The sequence below is a fragment of the Falco naumanni genome, chromosome 1, assembly GCF_017639655.2.
Source record: "Falco naumanni isolate bFalNau1 chromosome 1, bFalNau1.pat, whole genome shotgun sequence".
Taxonomy (NCBI): Eukaryota; Metazoa; Chordata; class Aves; order Falconiformes; family Falconidae; genus Falco; species Falco naumanni.
In genome coordinates, this window is record NC_054054.1 from 69,370,671 (window position 1) to 69,390,257 (window position 19,587).

The window sequence follows — 19,587 nt, forward strand, 5'->3', positions numbered from 1 at the left end:
TTCCTGCGCGCGCACGCCAGCGGGCCCTGGCCCGGCCCGCACACTTCCCCCGCCTATAGCGCCGGCCGCGCTCCCGGAACGTCCGCCTTCGGGCCCTGGTTGCGCGGGGGGACCGGCGCAGCGGCGGACCTGGCTCCGGGCAGTCCTCCCCGGTAAGAGCGGGGTGGGTGGCTCCGGGGGGGAGCTGGGTGGAGGAAGAGGCGAGCCCTCACGCCCGATTGGCGTTCGTTACCGCTGGTCCCGGGGTGAGGTGAACGTGGCGTTTCGCTGTGGCGTCGGGCGGGCCCGGGTGGTGCTGGGCAGGTGGGGAGGCGGCCGCGTTGGCCCCGCGGGTGCTGGCGCCGCTCCTGCCGGCGTCTGAAGGGACGGTCCCTCCTGGGCACACGCGCGGCCTTGAGGGGATGGGGCCAGGGCGGTAACGGGTGCGGGGGTTCCCCGCAGCCGCGTTGCGGACGCTGCTGGGGCGGGAGGCTGTGGTGTCCGGCTTGGCGGGTGGTTCCCGCCTCGGGGCGCTGGGCCGTGCGGGGGTGCCCGGCCGGCTCTCGGGCGTCGGGGGGTGAGGCGGCGGCTGTGGCGTTTGGCTTCGCTGGGAGCGGACGCGGTTGTTACCGCCGTAACGGAGCGGGGAGGTTCAGCCCCTCCGTGGGGACAGAGACCGGCCCCGGGCGCGGCTCTAAGGCAGCAGCCCTGGCCCGCGGCTGGGGCAGCGGTTTGAAGGAACAGACCAGGCAAATAGAGGCGATGCCTCGTTAACACAGGGCACGTAGCTGTCGACCGCGGTATAGGATATCTTTTCATTAAAAGATGGTGGCGTTTTATTCTTCTAAACACTTGTTTTTAAAGAGTTACTTTCAGATGAGAGGCCTTTCCTTCATTCTTAAAGGGAACGTCAGGGAGAAATTAGCAGCGAGTGTGTTGTGAGGGATTGGGTCATGGCTTTGGCATAACTGGTTCAGAAACACGATTTTAATTGGAGTTCAGCATTTTAATTGGAGTTCAGCTACCCTTTCACCAAGAAATCAGCAGGAGGATGATATCTAGGGAATTGTAAACCTGATAAATTTCGGTAGGCATTGAATTGGGGAAAGGTGAAAACGTTAACGGAGGTACAATCAGTTTATCAGTCACAAACCTGTGGGCAGTGACATATGTTTAAACAGCATCTTCAGGTTCATTTTTGCAGAACATTGAAGCCTGATGGTAGCAGTGATTAGTATATCTCAATTGCATAGGTACGATAATCTCATCTACTTGGATAAATGTTTTTTATAAAACTGATTTTTGTGGCAATACAGCTATTCATGAGAACAAAAACATTTTGTGGAAAGGTAAGGCAAATGTAACAGGAAAAGGGTTTGGCTAAACAGGGAGCTCATGACAGAGCTCCAATGCATATGCTGGGGGTAGAAGCGGAAACACAAACTGCAAAGGAGGAATATAGAAATATTGCCCGGGCATGTGGGGATGGTGTTAGGAAAGCCAAAGCTAAGCTAGATCTCAAACTAGCAAGAGATGCTAATCGTAATGAGATGCCGTTTATCAGGAAAAGGATTCACAAGGAAAGTATGGTGCTGCTGCTGAGCAGGACAGGTGTGTAAGTGACAGCAGACACAGATAAGGGTGAGATAGTCAATGTCATCTTTGCCTCAGACTTCACCAATAACGTCTTCCACGCCTTTTGCCACAAGGCAGAGTTCAAGGAGAGGAAGAACTATAAGGTGTGGAAGAGGATTGAAGCAGGGATTGTTTACCTGACAAGTTCATGGACCCAGGTGGACTGCATTCAAGGGCGCTGAGAGCTGGTAATGTCTTCACAAAGCTACTCTGTAATCTTTGAATGGCCATGAGATCTGGGGAGATCCCTGAAGACTGGAGAAAGGAAAATCTCAGTTAATCTTCAAAAAGGGCAAGAAGGACAATTCAGAGACCTGCAGACTGATCAGCCTCAGTCCTTCCACCTGTGGAAAGAGCATGGAGGATGTAATTTGCAGGCATAAGGAGCAGGTTATGCCTGGGGATAGCCACTTTGGGATCTACCAAGGATAAATCATGCCTGACCAGCGGGCTTGTCCTCTTGTGGCAAAATAACTAGGTCTGAAGTTGAAGGGAGAGTGTTGTATGTCATCTGCCATGGGTTTAGGGGGACCTAATGGAAGTCTTTCTGTGCCTAAGAGAAGATTATTGAGAAGATAAAGCCAGTCTCTTTACTCAGGTGCACTGCAGGGGAACAAGTTGCAGCACAAGTTGTAACTTACAGTTTGAAGTAAGGAAATCAGGACAGTTAGGCATTGGAACAGGTTGCCCCGAGGTTCTGTCACATTCCTGTCTTTGGAGGTTTTCAAGATCCATCTGGAAAAGTCCTGGCCAAGCTGGTCTGAATTCATTGTTGACTTTGCTTTGCGTGGGAGGTTGCACAGGGTGACCACCTGGGATCTTTTCCAAATGCAGTGATTCTTAAATAGTGTACTGTTTGTGAGGAGTAGAAAACAGCAAATACAGGTCAATAATATGATCTTTGATATTTTGGATCAACAGGTTACTGTGATATTGATTGAAATATTAATGTAAAAGTACAGCATAAAATATGTTGTAGAATAGAATGTAAAATGAAGGATACCAGTACTAGTAATTCCATAGCAGAAGATTCTTTTACTCCAGTCTTCTAAAATTCTTTGGAGAAGATGTCAATTAATTAAGATCTGATTAATACAATTGTCCTGATTAATACAGTTGTCCAGACTACTAAAGTGTGTGAGTTTTGAAATACCCCTCATGGGAGATAACTGAGGAATTGTGTTGTCACAAATCAGGTCCTGATTAAGATACTGAAACAAAAATTAAACATAGGAGTTTAGTTTTCCTGCTTTTAACATTTTCCTTTATCCTTTTTAAGACTTACATTAAAACTGAAAATGATCTGGAAAAGTCATTATTGGTAAATAAGCAAAATTTGCCACTGTCACAGTTATTAGATTAGTCAGGAAGAAAGGAAATCCTGAGGAACAGAAGAATCCAAGGCAGGGGTGGGGGGGTGGTGAGCAGCGAGATGAATTGATATTACAGTGACGAGTGAAATTAGTTATTGATGAATACTATGCAATGCATTGGAAGGAATTCTGTGCTATTGATTCATGTTACTGGGTTTTAAGTTAACTGCTGCAGATGTTGAAGGTAGCTGAAAAAGATATGTGACTGAAAGTCCTTTTAATCATCGCTGACAGTGAAAAATAAAAGTATTGCTGAATTTTTGTAAAGAATGGGTTTGATAATAGCATTGCAGTATAAATTGAAGATGTGCACTTTTCTGGAAAAATATCTTCTATTTGTACACCTGTCTCAGAAAATAATAGAAATAGGAGTTCAGAAACAGATGAATATATGACCATATCTGAAAATGCTATGTAAGTAGATCCATTTAACTTAAAATTATGATGAGTAAGGTAATAAATGTAGAGGCATGCAGAATAATAACTGGCAAATAAATTAAAGGGGCTCTTATATCCTGGAAATCTAGTAAGTCTGTTAAATTGAAAGACTACATATTCTGTACACTACTCAATTAAGATTGTATGTATTTGGCAGAAGACAACAGTATGCTCAAGAAATGAGAGACTCAACATTCTTTGATGTTTTAAGAATAATAATCTATTAAAGTTTTTTTCCCACAAGGATTTAAACCACTTAGTCTGCATTGGGAGGTTACTCCATGACTTCCCATTGTAGGATTTTTAATATTATCTCAGGTACTTTTTGTTACCTTATATTTGATCTTGTCTATATATCACCGCACAGTTCTTGCACAATAGTGAAGAAGTGTCAGAGACCTAAGCTGAGAAAGGTGCTTTAAGGGCTAACGGGTTAATGCTTAGTTGCAAGACAGTGTGCTTGAGTTCCTGTCCCTGCTGCACAAGTTGCCTGCATGTTCTCTTCAGTTACTGCTTTGTGCAAAACCAGCTGTGCTCTGGGTTCAAGGATTATAACACAGCCCTCTAATCTCACAGCTGTGTTATCAAATGGCTACACAAAAGACAGTGTCATACTCACTTTTTTCCTATTTCTTTTTCCTGAACAACATTTGAATTATTTTCTGTACAAAGATTCAACTTCAACAAGGAAGTCAAGGAATATGCAGAATAACTTCTGCAATCACTGTTAAAACACTTGTTCCAAGGTTATCAAATTGCTGTATGCTGACTTCACCACCAGAGGAGTAGTGTGAATGAAAACATGAGCGAATGTAATTGGATCTTAAGTTTATAAGTATCAAACCACTGTTCTGGTCTGTAAACATCTGGAAAAGGCCACTACCAAAACCAATAATTTGCCTTTTGGCCCAGGTCAGTTATTGGTGTTAGTCTGTGTGAAGGCTATGTGAGCATATTCTATCAATTTACTTTCTTCAGATGATGCTATTTAAGACAGCTATTGATGTATTCATCTTTCCATTAAATATACTTACCTTCTTTAAATTTCAAATAGATATTTTTTTAATTTGAAAATACGTTTCTAAACTGAGCATACTTGAACCGTTTAATAAGCCTAGTTCTCTTCCTTCTCATGAGAAATTTCTTGTCATATGTTAGTTATAATCACAGTAGCCTATGACATAATTTATGCTTGAGAACAGAGAAAGTATTGCTGCAATTTCATATGCATGTGAAAGAATAAATACTGAGAAACCTTTTGAAATTTGGGGTTTAACTGTTCCTTTTCAATAGATGTCTTTAAAAAGCCAAAGCTGGAAATAAATCTGGGAAGTGATACCTTCAGAAAGATGAAAACAGAATTGGTATGCTTGCACTTGTTCTGTAAATACTACAGGCATCCTGCATTGGCTGCTAATGACTGTTGAGGCTACTTGTTCCTTACGTACACAAGTATATGTTCCTAGAAGAAGCCTCAGAAAAGAGCTTGAAAGGATTTTTTAACAAGGAATTACTGCAAATTTCTGAAATTAGTGTTTTAATTCTACAGTTTCCATTCAACAGAGGCCTTAGCAGAGTCCTAATTTAAGATTACATGGTACTGAAACTTGGAAAGCATATTCACAGAACAAAGACATGGAAGAGAGAATCTACTCCCACAACTCGGGAGCAGCCTGAAAATTTATTAGAGGTAGATGCATAAAAAAAGAAGGTATGTGCTTTCCATGCACATTGAATTCACTTTTTGTAAACTTCAGAGAGAAACTGAATTGCCTGGATGGGGCTTGCACTGCAGTCTGCTTGATCAGTGAAAAAGCAGAGTAACTGGTGTGTAGTACTTACTAGCAGAAGTTCTGTGGCCACCAGAAAATGATTTGACAAGTGGCAAAGATTAAGGAAGAGAGAAGAGGCTGTTGAAGAGGATTCTTAACTCTCTGCTGGGTCCATTGATAAAATCCCTATGAAGTCTACTGTATGTCAAACTCCTTGATGATCTCAGTCAAGCAATTCTCTAGTGTCTCGTGAAAGCTCAGCATGAGATAAAGGTTCCTGGAGACTTCTAGGCAAGTGTTGAGGGAGCAGGCTGCCACTGCTGGTGTTTTGGCCAGAGAGGTAAAAGTTCACTGCCTTGAATATCAAAAGGAATTCATCAGACAAAACCTTGGAAGCTCCAGCTAGAAAAGCTGTCCAGGCAGTGCTTTTGAGCAGAACTGATGAAAGCTTTTTCAAGAATGTCTTTTGGATTACTGTATAAAAAAAAAATAAAACATCCTGTGTTTCGAATGAGATTTGAAGGGACTATTAACAATACCACTTCTCATATATTTTGGAGAAGAGCAGGACACTTGCCTTCCCATGTTATTTCTTAAATTAGTAATTGTTAATTACTGATTAAGTTGGAGAGCTATCTAACTTTGTAGAGATGATTTCCAAGATAAATGCAGTTCCTTAGAGCTTTTGTTAATGAAATTAACAGAAAAGGCTCCAGAGTGCAGGAATGTATTGCCATGAAACAAACTTTTTTTTTTTTTAAATTGTGTTCTAACCTTTTCCTCACTTTATTCCATTTGCATTGACACTGTGGTATTTTAGAGTTCTGGAGAGTCATTACTTGACGTGAAAACCTAGAGTATCACAAGGCGGCTTGGATAACTCACAATCTGGGTTATAATTTTTTTCACTGTTTCAGCTAAATTTAAAAATGGACAATTTATTTTTTCAGAATTTTAACATATATAAAATCATATACTAGCTGTTTTATCTTTTACATGGTGTGTTACAAATGAGCTGTTCTTTTCAGAAGTTTCAGAAGTTAATTTTTCTACAAGTAAGAGATTTTTCTTCTTAAATGAGCAGTGAGATAGAAATCACTATGCAGAAAATGAGAAGGGTAGTAATTAGTTTTCATGAAATTTACACTTATTTTCAATACTTTTCAATATTATGTATATATGGAATATTTGTTCCATTTATGTAAGTATGATGAGTTTAGTTTCTGAACGTCAGATATGCTGAAGAATGAATTTGATATAATTTCAGATGTAAAGCCAAATTCAAGTTCTGCAGCTCTGAGGTTCACAATCAGTCATCTTCTAATGATGATAATTAATTCACGTATCTTCCTTGATTTTATTTAATATCATTCCATTTAAAAAAAAATCTTACAAGATAACCACATGCTGTTTGAGTTATGCTCCATATGAAGAAAGTTGTCATTGGTTTTCTTTTTTTTTTTTTTTTTTTTTTTTTTTTTTTTTTTTTTTTAATTGCCTCCCTCCAAAGATACCACAATGGCTGCTACGGTGAACTTGGAGCTTGATCCCATTTTTCTGAAAGCCCTGGGCTTCTTGCATTCAAAGAGTAAGGACTCTGCTGAAAAGCTGAAAGCACTTCTTGATGAGTCTTTGGCCAGAGGAACTGACTCAAGCTATCGTCCATCTCAGAAGGTATTGGTTTTGGAGAGTATGGGTCATTTTTGTATGCCTTTTTAAAGCTCCTGCTACTCCTAGTTTGTCTTTTATAGCTGAAAAATTAGAAGATAATCTGAAGATGAGGAAAAAAAAAAAGTAATCATGGAATGTTCATATTTATCATTGCTCTCTTATGTAACATAATCTGTTTAATTAATTGAAATTAATGGAAAAAATATTTTTACCTTGTTGATGTAGCAAGACCTCTGAAAGAAATATTCAACACTATATTGCAAGCGTCATGACTTTGTAATAGTACCTTTTGTATTCACTTTTATATTGTTTTTGGTATTTTATTTGTAAGCTGTCATACATGCTCTCTAAGGTGAAATCAAAATTATGTATTTCTCCAGTTAAAGGGTCTTTAGAAGAGCTAAAAGGTCCTTAAAATGCAGGTTATTTTTGCTACACATAAAACAAGCAGTTTACTGATAATTCTGGATCTCTGTTCTCAAAATTCTATTGATGATGATATATGAAAATGAAAAACACCAAATGCTTCAAAGCAGAAATGATTTGCAGGCTGAAACTGTTACCGTCCAATGGACAAACATTATCTTTCATCTACTGAAAATCACTAAACACCTGCTAGAGAGAATATTTGAATCTCAGATTAGTGTATGGAAATAACCAAGTGGGGACATCCTCATATTTCTACATACTGCCATATGGATAATGAGGTAGTGTTCTCCCCTAGGATGCCTGGATGTCAGCCTGGTATGTTTTAATGATGGTCTGTATGCTGATACATTAGTAATATTTCATTTCTACATGTACATGGTTCCGAATAGCTAAAAGGCACTATTACTGCTACAGCATACATCATGTTCGCACTGTGTGGTCTTACTCCTTTCTATTCAAATTGTTAACTCCCTGAAACTTAAGCTGCAGTTCCCTCTAACACTGGTCTCAAAACTCTTAGGTTCCCTCTATGTCAGAGCTCAAAGAAGCATTGGTTCGTGGTTTAAAGAGGAAGCAGAGTGCCGAATAATAGTTGCAAAGAGGCTTGTGAAGCCAAATCTGAGCTGGTAGTCACCTGCCCTCAGGTGAGACTGAGGCTTGGGCCAGAGGAAGAAATCTGTTCTCCTCTTTTCACTGTGTCTCCAGTGTCAGCTGGACTGCAAAGTTCAGAATTCCTTTCCTTGATTCTCAGGTTGCAGGAGTAATTTGTGGTTGACCATGAAATCCAAGAACAGAGTATAGAGCACAGGATTGCCACAGTCAGGGAAATGAGGAAATCCATTTTTTACTTTGGATGCAACAGGAAGTCAGCAAACTTGGGGCGGGGGGGGGGGGGGGGGGACAAGCTAAGGGCTCAGGACCTGTCCCCGTATACAGCAAAGAATTACTGCCTTCTTACCAAGCTTGGAGGAGGTGGGGGGTGCCTTGCTCGTGCACATTGGTGTGATTAGTCACTCATTTACAGACTCACTTGCTTGTTACCTGTTGCTGACACTAATGTGTCATTAACAAGAATTATTGATTTCTGTTGAGATCTAAATTTATTAATCTGATTGTTGAATGTGGACTGAGATTAAGCAGAAGTCAATATTTTTCTCCATGAAGGAATGAAGTTTTGACATCTGGTGATATCAGATGTCAACTTATGTTTTCAGCTTACATTGAATTTTGTCCTCAGAACTATCTGAAAATGTGTGTTCATTATCTCTTTGAATTTTAAAAACAAAAGTTTTCCTTTTTAATTAAAGTTCCAAAAAGGATCTGTCTTTGGAAAAGAAGCACCTTTTTCTCTGGAAGGAGAGTGGTAAGGGAAGGTTTTAATAATTGACTGCAGCTTAAGCACAGTAATTCATCGGTGTTTTACAAAAATATTAAAGAAAAGTTTTAAAAAAAAAGTGTGTATGTAGACAATAGATGTTGTATGACATTCTGTTTGCCTATCCTTTTATCTGACTAACTGTAAACTAAAAAGTAACTTACGTGTAGGTTTTGCCCTCAACTTTTGTTTCTGTTTTTAGGAAGCAGAGCAACCAAAAGTATCTGTTACCAAACCTATTTCCAGTAAGCAAGAACCTAAAGCTTCTTCTGCTTTGCCTTCTGGCAACAACAATGGCAAGCCCACTGCATCAGAAAAGGTGAAAAAAGAAACAGAAAAGAGATCTGCTGATAAAGTAAGTCATTCTTGTTTTCTGATGGAATAACTTGCTTAATAGACTTGAAGACGTTTTAGACAAAAGCTGTCCTTTTTAACCTGTGTAAGTTCACTCATCTAATGGTGCATAGCCTGTGATCTGCATTATCCATCATGTTGCCATTTATGCAATCCAACAAAAGTCTTGTTACAATTATTCTATGATTGTTTTCCCTGCTAGTTGCAAGGGGCGTGGACTAGATGACCATTAAAGGTCCCTTCCAACTCAAACCATTTTGTGATTCTGTTTTAAATATCCTGATAATAAGAGGTTACTACAATGTAGCAAGCTGCAATGTGGGATTCCCAAACCTTTTTCAAGGATTTTGTGAAGTGCAAAAGTAGACTTGACCTTCTAGTTCATAAATATTTTGAAGAAAATATGTATCTAAGGAAAATATATCGTGTGTATGTTGTGTAAAGTATACCACCTTATACTGCTAACCCAGTTGTTCTGGTCACTTTCTCATTTTAATAATATCCATTAGATTTTTGCATTTTCACATATTCTGAATGTGTGTGTATAATAGATAAAAGGGGATACCGCTGAAGGAGTCGATGCACCAAAGAAGCCCAGACTAGAGAAGCAAGAGGCTCGTTCCTCTCCTATTACAGTTCAGACAAGCAAGGATTTATCCATGCCTGATTTATCTAGCTTTGAGGAAACCAGTGCTGATGACTTTGCTATGGAAATGGGATTAGCCTGTGTTGTTTGCAGGTAAGTCAGCATTGCTTCATTGCAATTGTGTAGTTACCTTTCTGTTTTTTGTGTACTATAGAGTTAATGCTTCCTGTAGTTTTTGTTCTGGAAATCACTTAAGCACATATCCAAAATTAATAATATATTTAAGCATCCTTCTTGAATCAGAATGGTTTCTTAAAAATGGACCTTTAATGAGAAAACTAACTTTTCTACTTGAAAAAAGGGCAAGTGAAAAATAATAAAAGTAGACATGATGCAAAACCTATCGTGGCAAATACTGATTTTTAATTATTGGAAAACAAGTTAAAATACTAACGGCTAATGATAAGCATTTTTAAAAAAATAATTTCTCTTCTGAAAATGTTTTTAAATGGCATTATTAGGAGATCTGTATGGGTTTCTCCTCTTTTCATAATCTTTTGACATTAGTTTTTACATATAGCCATGCTTTCTCCATTAACAGTACAAATACATCTTGCAGTCAAAGCAGGTTCTTTTTACTTTTCAGTAAGGGCTCTAAAATTGGATCCTAGTAACATTCTGCTAGCAATACATTTAAAGTTAACAGAAGTATAAAATACGCTTTTGAATATACACCCTGGGATCAAATCAGTTGAATCAGGATTTTGTTTCACAGATGATTGATATCCTTCTAAGTCCCCAGTGCTGCCACAAGGAACAGTTTGGCTCTCCCAGTTGTACCTCCTTCCCTGTCCTGTTTAGGGGGTGTATGGCCCACCCAGGTTTGTGATCAGCTGAATCAGCTTCTGGATTAGGTCCCTGCTTGGAATTTTCAGTAGGTTTAGCTTACAGTCAGCTTAGTATAAATGGATATGGTGGCACCTGTGTGATGCAGGAATGTAGAGCCAGGACAGAGAGGAAGATGGAACTGGCCTTTTGGTAGCAGTTTGTGTTTTAGCTCAGCTCAAGTCAGTTGGGAAACTGTGCTTTATAACTTTGTTCTTCAGTTGTTTCTGTGGTTGTTCCTGTTGTGCAGGTGAGGTGTCTCCAGTCTATGAAGGATAAATTTCCATGGTTACATCTAATTATACTGGTAACCAGTTGTGGACTGATGAGATTTCATGTTGCATTCCTATGTGTTAGCTCAAATGTTTAATTTCTCATTGTAGACATTGAAAAAGGAAGAACAGTTAAAAACATTTGCAGTAGGAAATAAATATTTCAATTTTACCTTCCTTCCTGCAAATTCCATTTTTTCTGTCTCCTAAACAGGCAAAGCCTTGTTCACCAGCATGTTAAAATGCTAGTAAAACCAGTATGGTATTAACTTTATTTGCAGGAGGGGATAAAGAGAAGTTTTGTTTAGACAGTCTTGAGCTGCTGTGGATTATTAATTCTGCATCTTCCCTGGCAAAGGAAGACATAATGGTAAATGCCTGCGAAGTCCAGAAAGAAAGTACAACTGCTGTGCTTAGTGTGGCCCAGACTTTGCTTTGAAAAGCATTAGGCCAGGTATGTGGTTTCATTAGCCGTTCCACAATTGATGTTTAACCTGGCTGCTGAAGGTGTTGCTTCTAGCTAGTCATGGCCACAAACTCATAGTGCTGTTCCAAAAGATGCATCTTTCCCAGCTAACTAAAATAGCTCTCATTAAGCTGATGCCAGGGGGAGGGAGAAGCACAGCAGGGAAAGAAACAAGCCATAGAGAGGGGGTGGCAACAGTCACCCAATGCAAAGGATCTGCTTTCATTTTACGTGAAACCTGATGGAACTGATGTTGGGTGGTTCTTGGATCTCCAGTGCATGCTGGACAGGGTGTTTCTCAGAGTACTTGTGCTTCAGACTTTCTGAAAGCAACACATCGGTTAGATTGCTTACTTGCTACTCAGCTTTCATCATGTGGACCCTTCTTTGGGTTGGCTATCTTGAGCCGAAATAACAACATCCCAGTACATATGAAATACAAAAGCCCTGGATACTCTGTAAAATAACTCAAGTATGAATCGTATTTAGAAAATTACATTTTTAATAACTCAATTGTGAATAAAAATACAATGTCCAATTGCAGAGTAGATGGGATTCACAGCCAAAGTGTTTACATTTATATTGCTTAAGAAGACAAGTTTCAAAGAACCCGTCTGTGGGTTCACAAATGCAAAAAGGTGCATTTGAATATGAACTATTCCTTCTTTAGAGATGTAAAAACTGAGATAGAGATATGAAATGTTTCTTCAAGATTTGCCAAGTGTCAAATATATTTTCATAGTGATTAGGAGTATTGAACATTGATGCCTGTGGTGTTTTTCTTCTTGTTCTTTTATACCAAGTTAGGCATAAGGAGAGAGGTAGTATTAAAAGACCTTCACCCTCTTAGGTACCTGCAGATCTTAGAAAAAACAAAACTCACCAGTTATATGGCTCCTCAGTTATATGAAGAAGAAATACTACATACAGTTTGCAGATGATAGTGAACTCTGTCTCTCAAAAAGCAAACAAAAATGTCTTTTTAAAAGCCTGGTTTTGAAAGAGCAACCTTATTTTTTATGAATACCTTTTTGTTTGTTTTCTGAAGGTAAAAAATCATTCTTGGTTATCATATAATTTGAAACTAACTCTCATTTAACTTGTTTCAGGGCATGAGGATTCATGGGTTTTTAATCAGCCTGTAGTTGTTCTTTGCAATTTTAAAATAGGGTAATTCTCCCCACCTTGAGACATGGGGTTGAAACATCACTGCTTTGTTCCGACCCAGTTTATTTAGGAATAACAAACTAACAAAATTACTTCTGAAATGTCCTGCATCTAAAATAATGGGCTCTGGAATTTCAGAAAGATTTCTCCCTCGTTTTTTAAATAGCCCATTTAAAAGAGAAATCTTTCTTAGAAAATGTTCTAGTATCCATATGGGCAATACCATCAGACTTCATTTTCCTGTTATATAAAGAAATAAGGGATTACCTTTCCCCACCCATCTACAAATAGAGTTTCCATGGTTACCTGGCTACCTGCTCCTTGGGGATATGAGCAAAAGCAGCTTAGCAATTAAATAGCTTGATTTGTCATCTAAAGGAAGAAATCATTAGGAAAATGGTATTTGGCTAATTCACAGACATACTCTGTCACGTGTATATCACTAATTTGTCATTTATACAGCGTGATTACTTTCACCAGAGGCCCACGCAAAATTAAGTCCTCATCACCAGCTTACGTGTTTGCTTCAAGGCAGGACTGCACAGTTAATGCTTTCTATTCCATCTTTCCATTATTTTGGTATTATCTCGAATTCCAAGTGTCTGTCTGTGTAGTAGGAGCCAAAATGATGGCTAATAAGACATCTTTAAAGTAATATACAGCTTGGATGATGATGCTTTTAAGTCCTGTGGCAGAAAGCATTCTTACAGGCTTGTCACTGAGAAATTATTTGTTCTTGACCTGTATTGCTGTACAGCTTACAGCAAAATTATCCAAACGTAGACTAGGCCTTCATATGCTAATATAATGAGGAATTCATAATTAGTATACAGTGAAGTATCCATAAAATGCCCAGCTGAAGCAAAGCAGGTGAGACATTTCTAATATAAAAATCCAACTGGGAAATCAAAAGTGTCATATACATATGCTTAACAGTATAGAAGTGTTACATTTTCTTGAAAGAAATTACCTTTAAAAAATACAAAAATTCTAAAATATTTGTTAGGAAGACCTCATATAGAAAGAAAAGGAATATATTTCATTTGCCACAGGTAGAAAATATATGTGAAAGAAAAATATTTTTCGTTTTTGTCTTAAGCCTTGCAAAATTTGCAACAATTGGATAATCCTTTAAGTGCTTCCTCCCATAATCTGTTCTTAACTATTTGCTCTGCAGGCAAATGACAGTTATTTCTGGGAATCAGCTAGTGGAGTGTCAGGAGTGCCATAATCTCTACCACCAAGATTGCCATAAGCCTCAGGTGACAGACAAGGAAGTGAATGATCCTCGACTTGTATGGTATTGTGCCCGCTGTACCAGGCAGATGAAGAGAATGGTAGGAGTCAGTTCGTTGTCTTGTATGAGCGTTGTTTGAATACAGCAGACTATTTCTAATACATGAGAGTATTTTATGAGTTGCAGAAATCTTTGGAAGCATGTTGGAGAATGATTTTTCTCAACAATGCTCCTTTTGATGCAGTTGTGGTTTTTAATGTAGCATCTCAAAGAGTATTCTTGTCGCAGTTTAACCTAAGCCAGCAACTAAGAACCACACAGCTGCTCTCTCACCTCTGCCCTCCCTGGTGGGATGGGGAGGAGAATTGGAAAAAGGTAAAACCCATGGGTTGAGATAAGAACAGTTTAATAATTGAAATGAAATAAAATATAATAGTATGTTTGTAATGAAAAGGGAGACAACAAAAAGAGAGAGAGAAATAAAACCCAAGAAAGACAAGTGATTCACAATGCAGTTGCTCACCACCTGCTGACTGATGCCCAGCCAGTCCCTCAGCAGCAATCAGCACCTCCCAGCCAACTCTCCCAGCTGATCATCACTGAGCATGATGTTCTGTGGTACGGAATATCCCTTTGGCTAGTTCTGGTCAGCTGCCCTGGCTCTGCTCCCTCCCAGCTTCTTGTGCAGAGCTTCCTCACCTGCAGGGTATGGGCAACTGAAAAGTCCTTGGCTTGGGTAAGCATCCCTTAGCAACAACTAAAACATCAGTGTGTTATCAACGTTATTCTCGTATTAAATCCAAACCACAGCCCTGTACCACCTACTAGGAAGAAAATTAACTTTATCCCAGCCAAAACCAGGACAATTCTGTAAAGTGCTTCTTAAACAAAACTTAAAAAGCAGAAGTTAAGTGAAGAGGGAAACAGCCTTACTTCCTACTTGGTAAGCAGCAGTTGAACTGCTTTCAGGTGATACTCAATTTTTAGTATGTGTCTACCAAATAGCCTTACAGTTTTGGTTTTCTTCTCAGGCTTGGACATGACTGGTTGTTTTCCTCTAAGACAAGGCTGCAAATTTCAGTCCAGATCTTAAATGCTGAGTGTTCTCAAGCTTGACAGTAAGCTGAGGATAGCACATTCCAGGAAAAAATCCCTTTATTTTGATTGATCTGCATGTTAATTTCTTGACTAAACAGCCTAATTATTCCTGATACCACAGGGATCCCACTCATCTCATTATGAGAAACAAACGTGAAAGTTAGCATCTTTAGATGCATGAAATATTAACCATTAGTTATCTGACATCTTAAAATCAAACCCTTTTATACAGCAGAAAATGTGTTCTATTTTGGAACTGTTCTATGATAACTTAGCAAGTTGTTATCCATCGAAATGGCTCTACTAAGAAACAAGGGAAGAAGGCAATGTAAGATCCTGGCCTAGGAGTTACCATCACTGACTGAAATACATGATTATTCTGATGATCCTCAGGCCTTTGACCTTGGTGGAGTGTTTGCCCGAGGTCAGTTACTGAACAGGATAGCCATTGTGGCTGCTCAACGTTTACCTTCAATATGCCCTTCCTTTTTTTTGTTTTGGCATAAATTCTACCATTTTACCTGCCACTTAGCAGATTCTTGCAGCCTGCATCCCAGTATTGCTGGATAATGTCCCTGTCTTCCTTAAGCTCATCTGTCTTTACCTTATTTCTGTAAAGGCCCAGTGCTTTCCTATTCCCTAAGTGTTAACACTGCTGCTCTTTTCACGCTGAAATAGCAAGTCCTATTCAGTATGTTTTTTGGTTGGACTCTGTCCCCAGTACCATACTCAGCACTCATCCACATCCCTGTTTACCTTATTTCTCAGGCACCATTCAGCTTAGGATTTTAAAGGCTAGATTGCAATCTGATAATGCTCACACTTTTTGTTAAGTCAGAACAGTCGATGTTATAGGGCCCATAACTAATTTGGGGGGGTTTTTCCTACTACTTAAACAGGCTCAGAAGACACAAAAACCACCTCAAAAACCAGCTCCTGCAGTGGTTTCTGTTGCACCAGCTGTGAAAGATCCATTGGTCAAGAAGCCAGAAATTAAGTTAAAACCTGAGACACCACCAACTTTTCTAGCATTCAAGAGAACAGAAGTCAAGGTAATGTAGTTTAAATTTTCCAGTGGGAGGGTTTACATTTCACTTGCATAGATTTTTTTTTTTTTTTTCCAATTAGACCAATCTTTTATCACAAGAACGATGAATGAAAGTAGTCCGCTGTGTTATGTGTACTGAGTAGTACCGTAGCATTATGATTTTGCCTTAGCACTAAAAGAGGGGGGGGGAGGGGGGAACTCAATTAAACTGTAAGTCCCTAAAGCGTCCAGCTCTTGACTGTGTTGTTATGTTACAAGGGAGAGAACAGAATTTACTCTACAGGTATTTTTTTTAAATTATATTTTACACAAGTATAAATCCTCATAAATGTGCACTAACAACCCAGAAAGCCAGTCGCATCCTGGGCTGCATCAAAAGAAGCGTGAGCAGCAGGTTGAGGGAGGTGATACTCCCCCCTCTACTCTGCTTTCCTGAGACCTAACCTGGAGTACTGTGTGCAGGTCTGGGACCCCTAGCATAAGAAAGACTTGAACCTGCTCAAGCAGGTCCAGAGGAGGGCCACAAAGATAGTGAGAGGACTGGAGCACCTCTCTTGTGAGGACAGGCTGAGAGAGTTGGGGTTGCTTAGCCTGGAATAGAGAGGGCTCTGGGGAGAGCTTATGTAGCTTTCTAGTACCTAAAAGGGGCTACAGGAAAGATGGAGAGGGACTTTTTATCGGAGTATGTACTGATAGGGTGAGGGATAACAGTTTAAAACTGAAAGAGGATAGATTCAAGTTATATACTAGGAAGAAATTCTTTACTGTGAGGGTGGTGAGGCCCTGGAACAGGTTGCCCAGAGCAGCTGTGGATGCCCCATCCCTGGCAGTGTTCAGGGCCAGGCTGGATGGGGCTCTGAGCAACCTGGTCTAGTGGAAGGTGTCCCTGCCCATGGCAGGGGGGTTGGGACTGCATGGTCTTTAAGATCCTTTCTAACCCAAACCATTCTGATTCTATGAATTGTATAAAAGATATGATTTGCTCTCTGTGGTCAAGAAACATACTAGTGATAATAGTGGACTTGGCAGTGCTGGGTTAACAGTTGGACTCTATGATCTTGAGGGTCTTTTGCCGCTTAGATGATTCTATAATATGGAAACTCTAGCTGACTTTGAGATCTAATTTAGGAAGCTACTGCTGCTTTATGTATGTTGCCTCATGTTTCTGATTCTGTTCTCCAGGTTATTAAATAAATGTTGTCACAAGTTGGGCAAAGGTGGTAAACCAGAAACAGCATAACAAATAACATAGTAGTCTAACAAAGCGTGACCCTTACCTGGGAAAACACGTCTTTAACTCAGAATCAAAGCAATTATTCATGTGCTCAAAGTTCTGTTTGCCTTTGCTCTGCCTGGATGCAAACAGTTATGAATAATATCACGGCTATTGCTCAAGCACTTAAACTTGTGAATAACTTTTTTCACCTTAGCAAAGTTATTTATGTGCCTAAACAGGTTTGTGAGGCCAAATTTCATCCATCATCTTTACTGTTTAGAAACTGTCTGGATATATTATAGAAGTTTATTACTTGAATAGAGGGTTTTAATATCCATTTTGACTATGCCATTTCATAGAACTAACTCTGGTTTAGGAATTCAACGTGTGTGTTATCCCCATCTGAAAACTGCAGATTGTAGGGTTTAAAGTGTGGGAACTGCAGTTAATATGTATAGCAGAGAGAACCGTGTCTGCAGTATGTTTGTCTCTTGCAGTACCTAAATGGGAAGACTACAGGAAAGAAGTCCAGTTATTTTTTTCTTTTTTTTCTAATTGTGCCTGTGGTACGTGCTGGTAAGAATCAAGAGGAGTGTAGGGAAGGAAAGGAAAAAGTTTCGACACTGCTATTTTGACCAGAAGACTGTAAAAAAATGCAGTACTTAATTGCTCGATGTCTGACTTTTGTCTGAGCATCTGTCATCTTGTCAAAAAGTGACACTGGGTAATGACGGTAAACAAGAAAAGGTGGTAGCTTGCCTTCCTTTTTTTATGCTTCACAAATCCAAGCTTTTTATAGTTACTTCAGGTAAACCATCATTTGGACTTTATGTGGGGATCACAGTGCCATATGGTAGCCTGCTAGCTGTGTAGAGGAAGGGGAAGAGTAGGTAATATTGGATTTTTGTGACTGGGAAATTAAGTCGGATGCATCTGCCATCCTTTCCTTTTCTTGTTAATACTTTTAACTGTAGTGACCAACAATAAAATAGTGCTCACTGGGTGTTTCTGGGAAAAGAACTGAAACAGAGGCTTGACCTATTCTTGCTGTGATGTATTACACAAATAGATGCTACTATACTAAGAATGCTTTATTTATTTTAGACCTCGGCAGCAATTTCGGGGAACTCGGCCAGTACAAGTGTTTCCTCTTCAGCAACCAGTGGCCTTACAGGATGGGCTGCTTTTGCAGCTAAAACTTCCTCTGCCAATCCATCAACTGCCAAATTGGGATCAACGGCACAGAACGCCAGTGGGAAACCTGCAGCTTCTTCAAGTAACCAGAAACCTGTGGGTTTGTCAGGGCTGGCAACTTCCAAAACAGGACTCGGGTCAAAAATAGCTTCTGCCAACAACAGCACAAACCCTGTTCAGCTGAAACCTCCTCCACCTCTGACACTGGGGAAAACCACCCTTAGTCGTTCGGTAAGCAGCGACAATGTCAGCAAAGTAGGTCTTCCTAGTCCCAGCAGTACTGTGCCGAGCACCAGCAGCCAGGTGAGCAGTGGGAATGGCAACAGTGGGACTGCAGGTAACAGTGGTGGCAGCGCAAACAAAACCACAGCAGATACTGGTAATCAGTCAACCTCCTTAAAAGGTCCAACTTCTCAGGAATCTCAGCTCAATGCTATGAAAAGGCTACAAATGGTCAAGAAGAAGGCTGCTCAAAAGAAACTCAAGAAGTAGTATGGCTGCTTGCTAATTTTGTTAGTTGTGTTCTGTGAAACAGCAGCGTTGGTGTTTTTCTTAAAGAAAATCCCCTGGTTACTGGACTGAAACAGTAGTTAAATCAGGGAAGCCCAGAACTGATGTTATACAGGAGCTCAAACTTTGATAATCCTAGTATTCCTTCTGACTTTGCAAATCTATAAATTGAATATGTTGGAGGAATTAGCTATTATATGCTCCTGTTTTTTATCTCAAAGCACTGAAACTTGAAATTGTAAAAGTTGGGTATTTTGGACTAGAAAAAAACCACAGATCTATGTGGATACTTAATAAGTTTAACTTACTGAAACTGTCATTCTTAAACATTATTAATAAAAGTATTAGTAATCTGGGAAATCATTGCCGCTTTTCTTTCACCCCATTTTCCAATACTTAAAATGCTTCAGCTGTTCAGCATTGTCTATATTGTGCAGAGTTAATGAAGTTTATCCTAAATTATACAGTTCCTTAGGGAAAAAATAGATTTTCATTTAAACACTTTCAAAAATTAACTGCATACTCTATTTAAAGTGAGAATTTTAAGCGTCCTGTTTTGATTTTATACAGTGAGAAACTTCATGGGTCGTTTTGTTGTAATTCTTTGAAGGAGGAGAGAAGAATATTGGCAGAAGATAAATGGCCTCTAAACTGTAAGAAGAGTGGAAGAGAGCCAAAACAGTGTTTCCAAGCTTTCTTAATTTGTAGAGAACTTTAATATTGTCCTGTTCTATATGAATAGAAAATAAGTGGTAGGCAGCATATATTTTCTTTAAAAACCAATCCAATTAAACAACATTGTTCTGATGATGTGAGAGAGGGGAAAAATAGAAGAAAATTAAGGGAATTGTCTTAGGTGTCAATAAGTTAGCTTTCTTTCTG

The 19,587-nt window shown here is 39.5% G+C and overlaps 1 protein-coding gene across 3 annotated transcripts; it reads left to right on the plus strand.

Annotated features, from left to right (window-relative positions):
- The first annotated feature begins 26 nt into the window (after positions 1-26).
- INTS12 (integrator complex subunit 12) lies at positions 27-19,065 on the plus strand. Of its 3 annotated transcripts, none has more exons than XM_040598268.1 (7): positions 27-152; positions 6,708-6,871; positions 8,875-9,027; positions 9,578-9,765; positions 13,580-13,739; positions 15,637-15,789; positions 18,106-19,065. In XM_040598268.1, the coding sequence occupies exons 2-7, from the start codon at positions 6,716-6,718 to the stop codon at positions 18,685-18,687; spliced, it is 1,392 nt and encodes a 463-aa protein (XP_040454202.1). In that variant the 5' UTR covers positions 27-152; positions 6,708-6,715; the 3' UTR covers positions 18,688-19,065. The 3 variants fall into 3 exon arrangements, with proteins under 3 accessions (XP_040454202.1, XP_040454210.1, XP_040454218.1); XM_040598276.1 differs by lacking the exon at positions 27-152 and adding an exon at positions 159-245; XM_040598284.1 differs by lacking the exon at positions 27-152 and adding an exon at positions 558-5,115.
- Positions 19,066-19,587: the final 522 nt, after the last annotated feature.

Bases quoted from the DNA above. Each gene is read 5' to 3' on its own strand.
- INTS12 (XM_040598268.1), top strand. From the start codon at position 6,716: ATGGCTGCTACGGTGAACTTGGAGCTTGATCCCATTTTTCTGAAAGCC. The intron at 13,740-15,636 runs GTAGGAGTCAGT...CTACTTAAACAG, and splicing joins CCAGGCAGATGAAGAGAATG to GCTCAGAAGACACAAAAACC. The intron at 15,790-18,105 runs GTAATGTAGTTT...TATTTATTTTAG, and splicing joins TCAAGAGAACAGAAGTCAAG to ACCTCGGCAGCAATTTCGGG.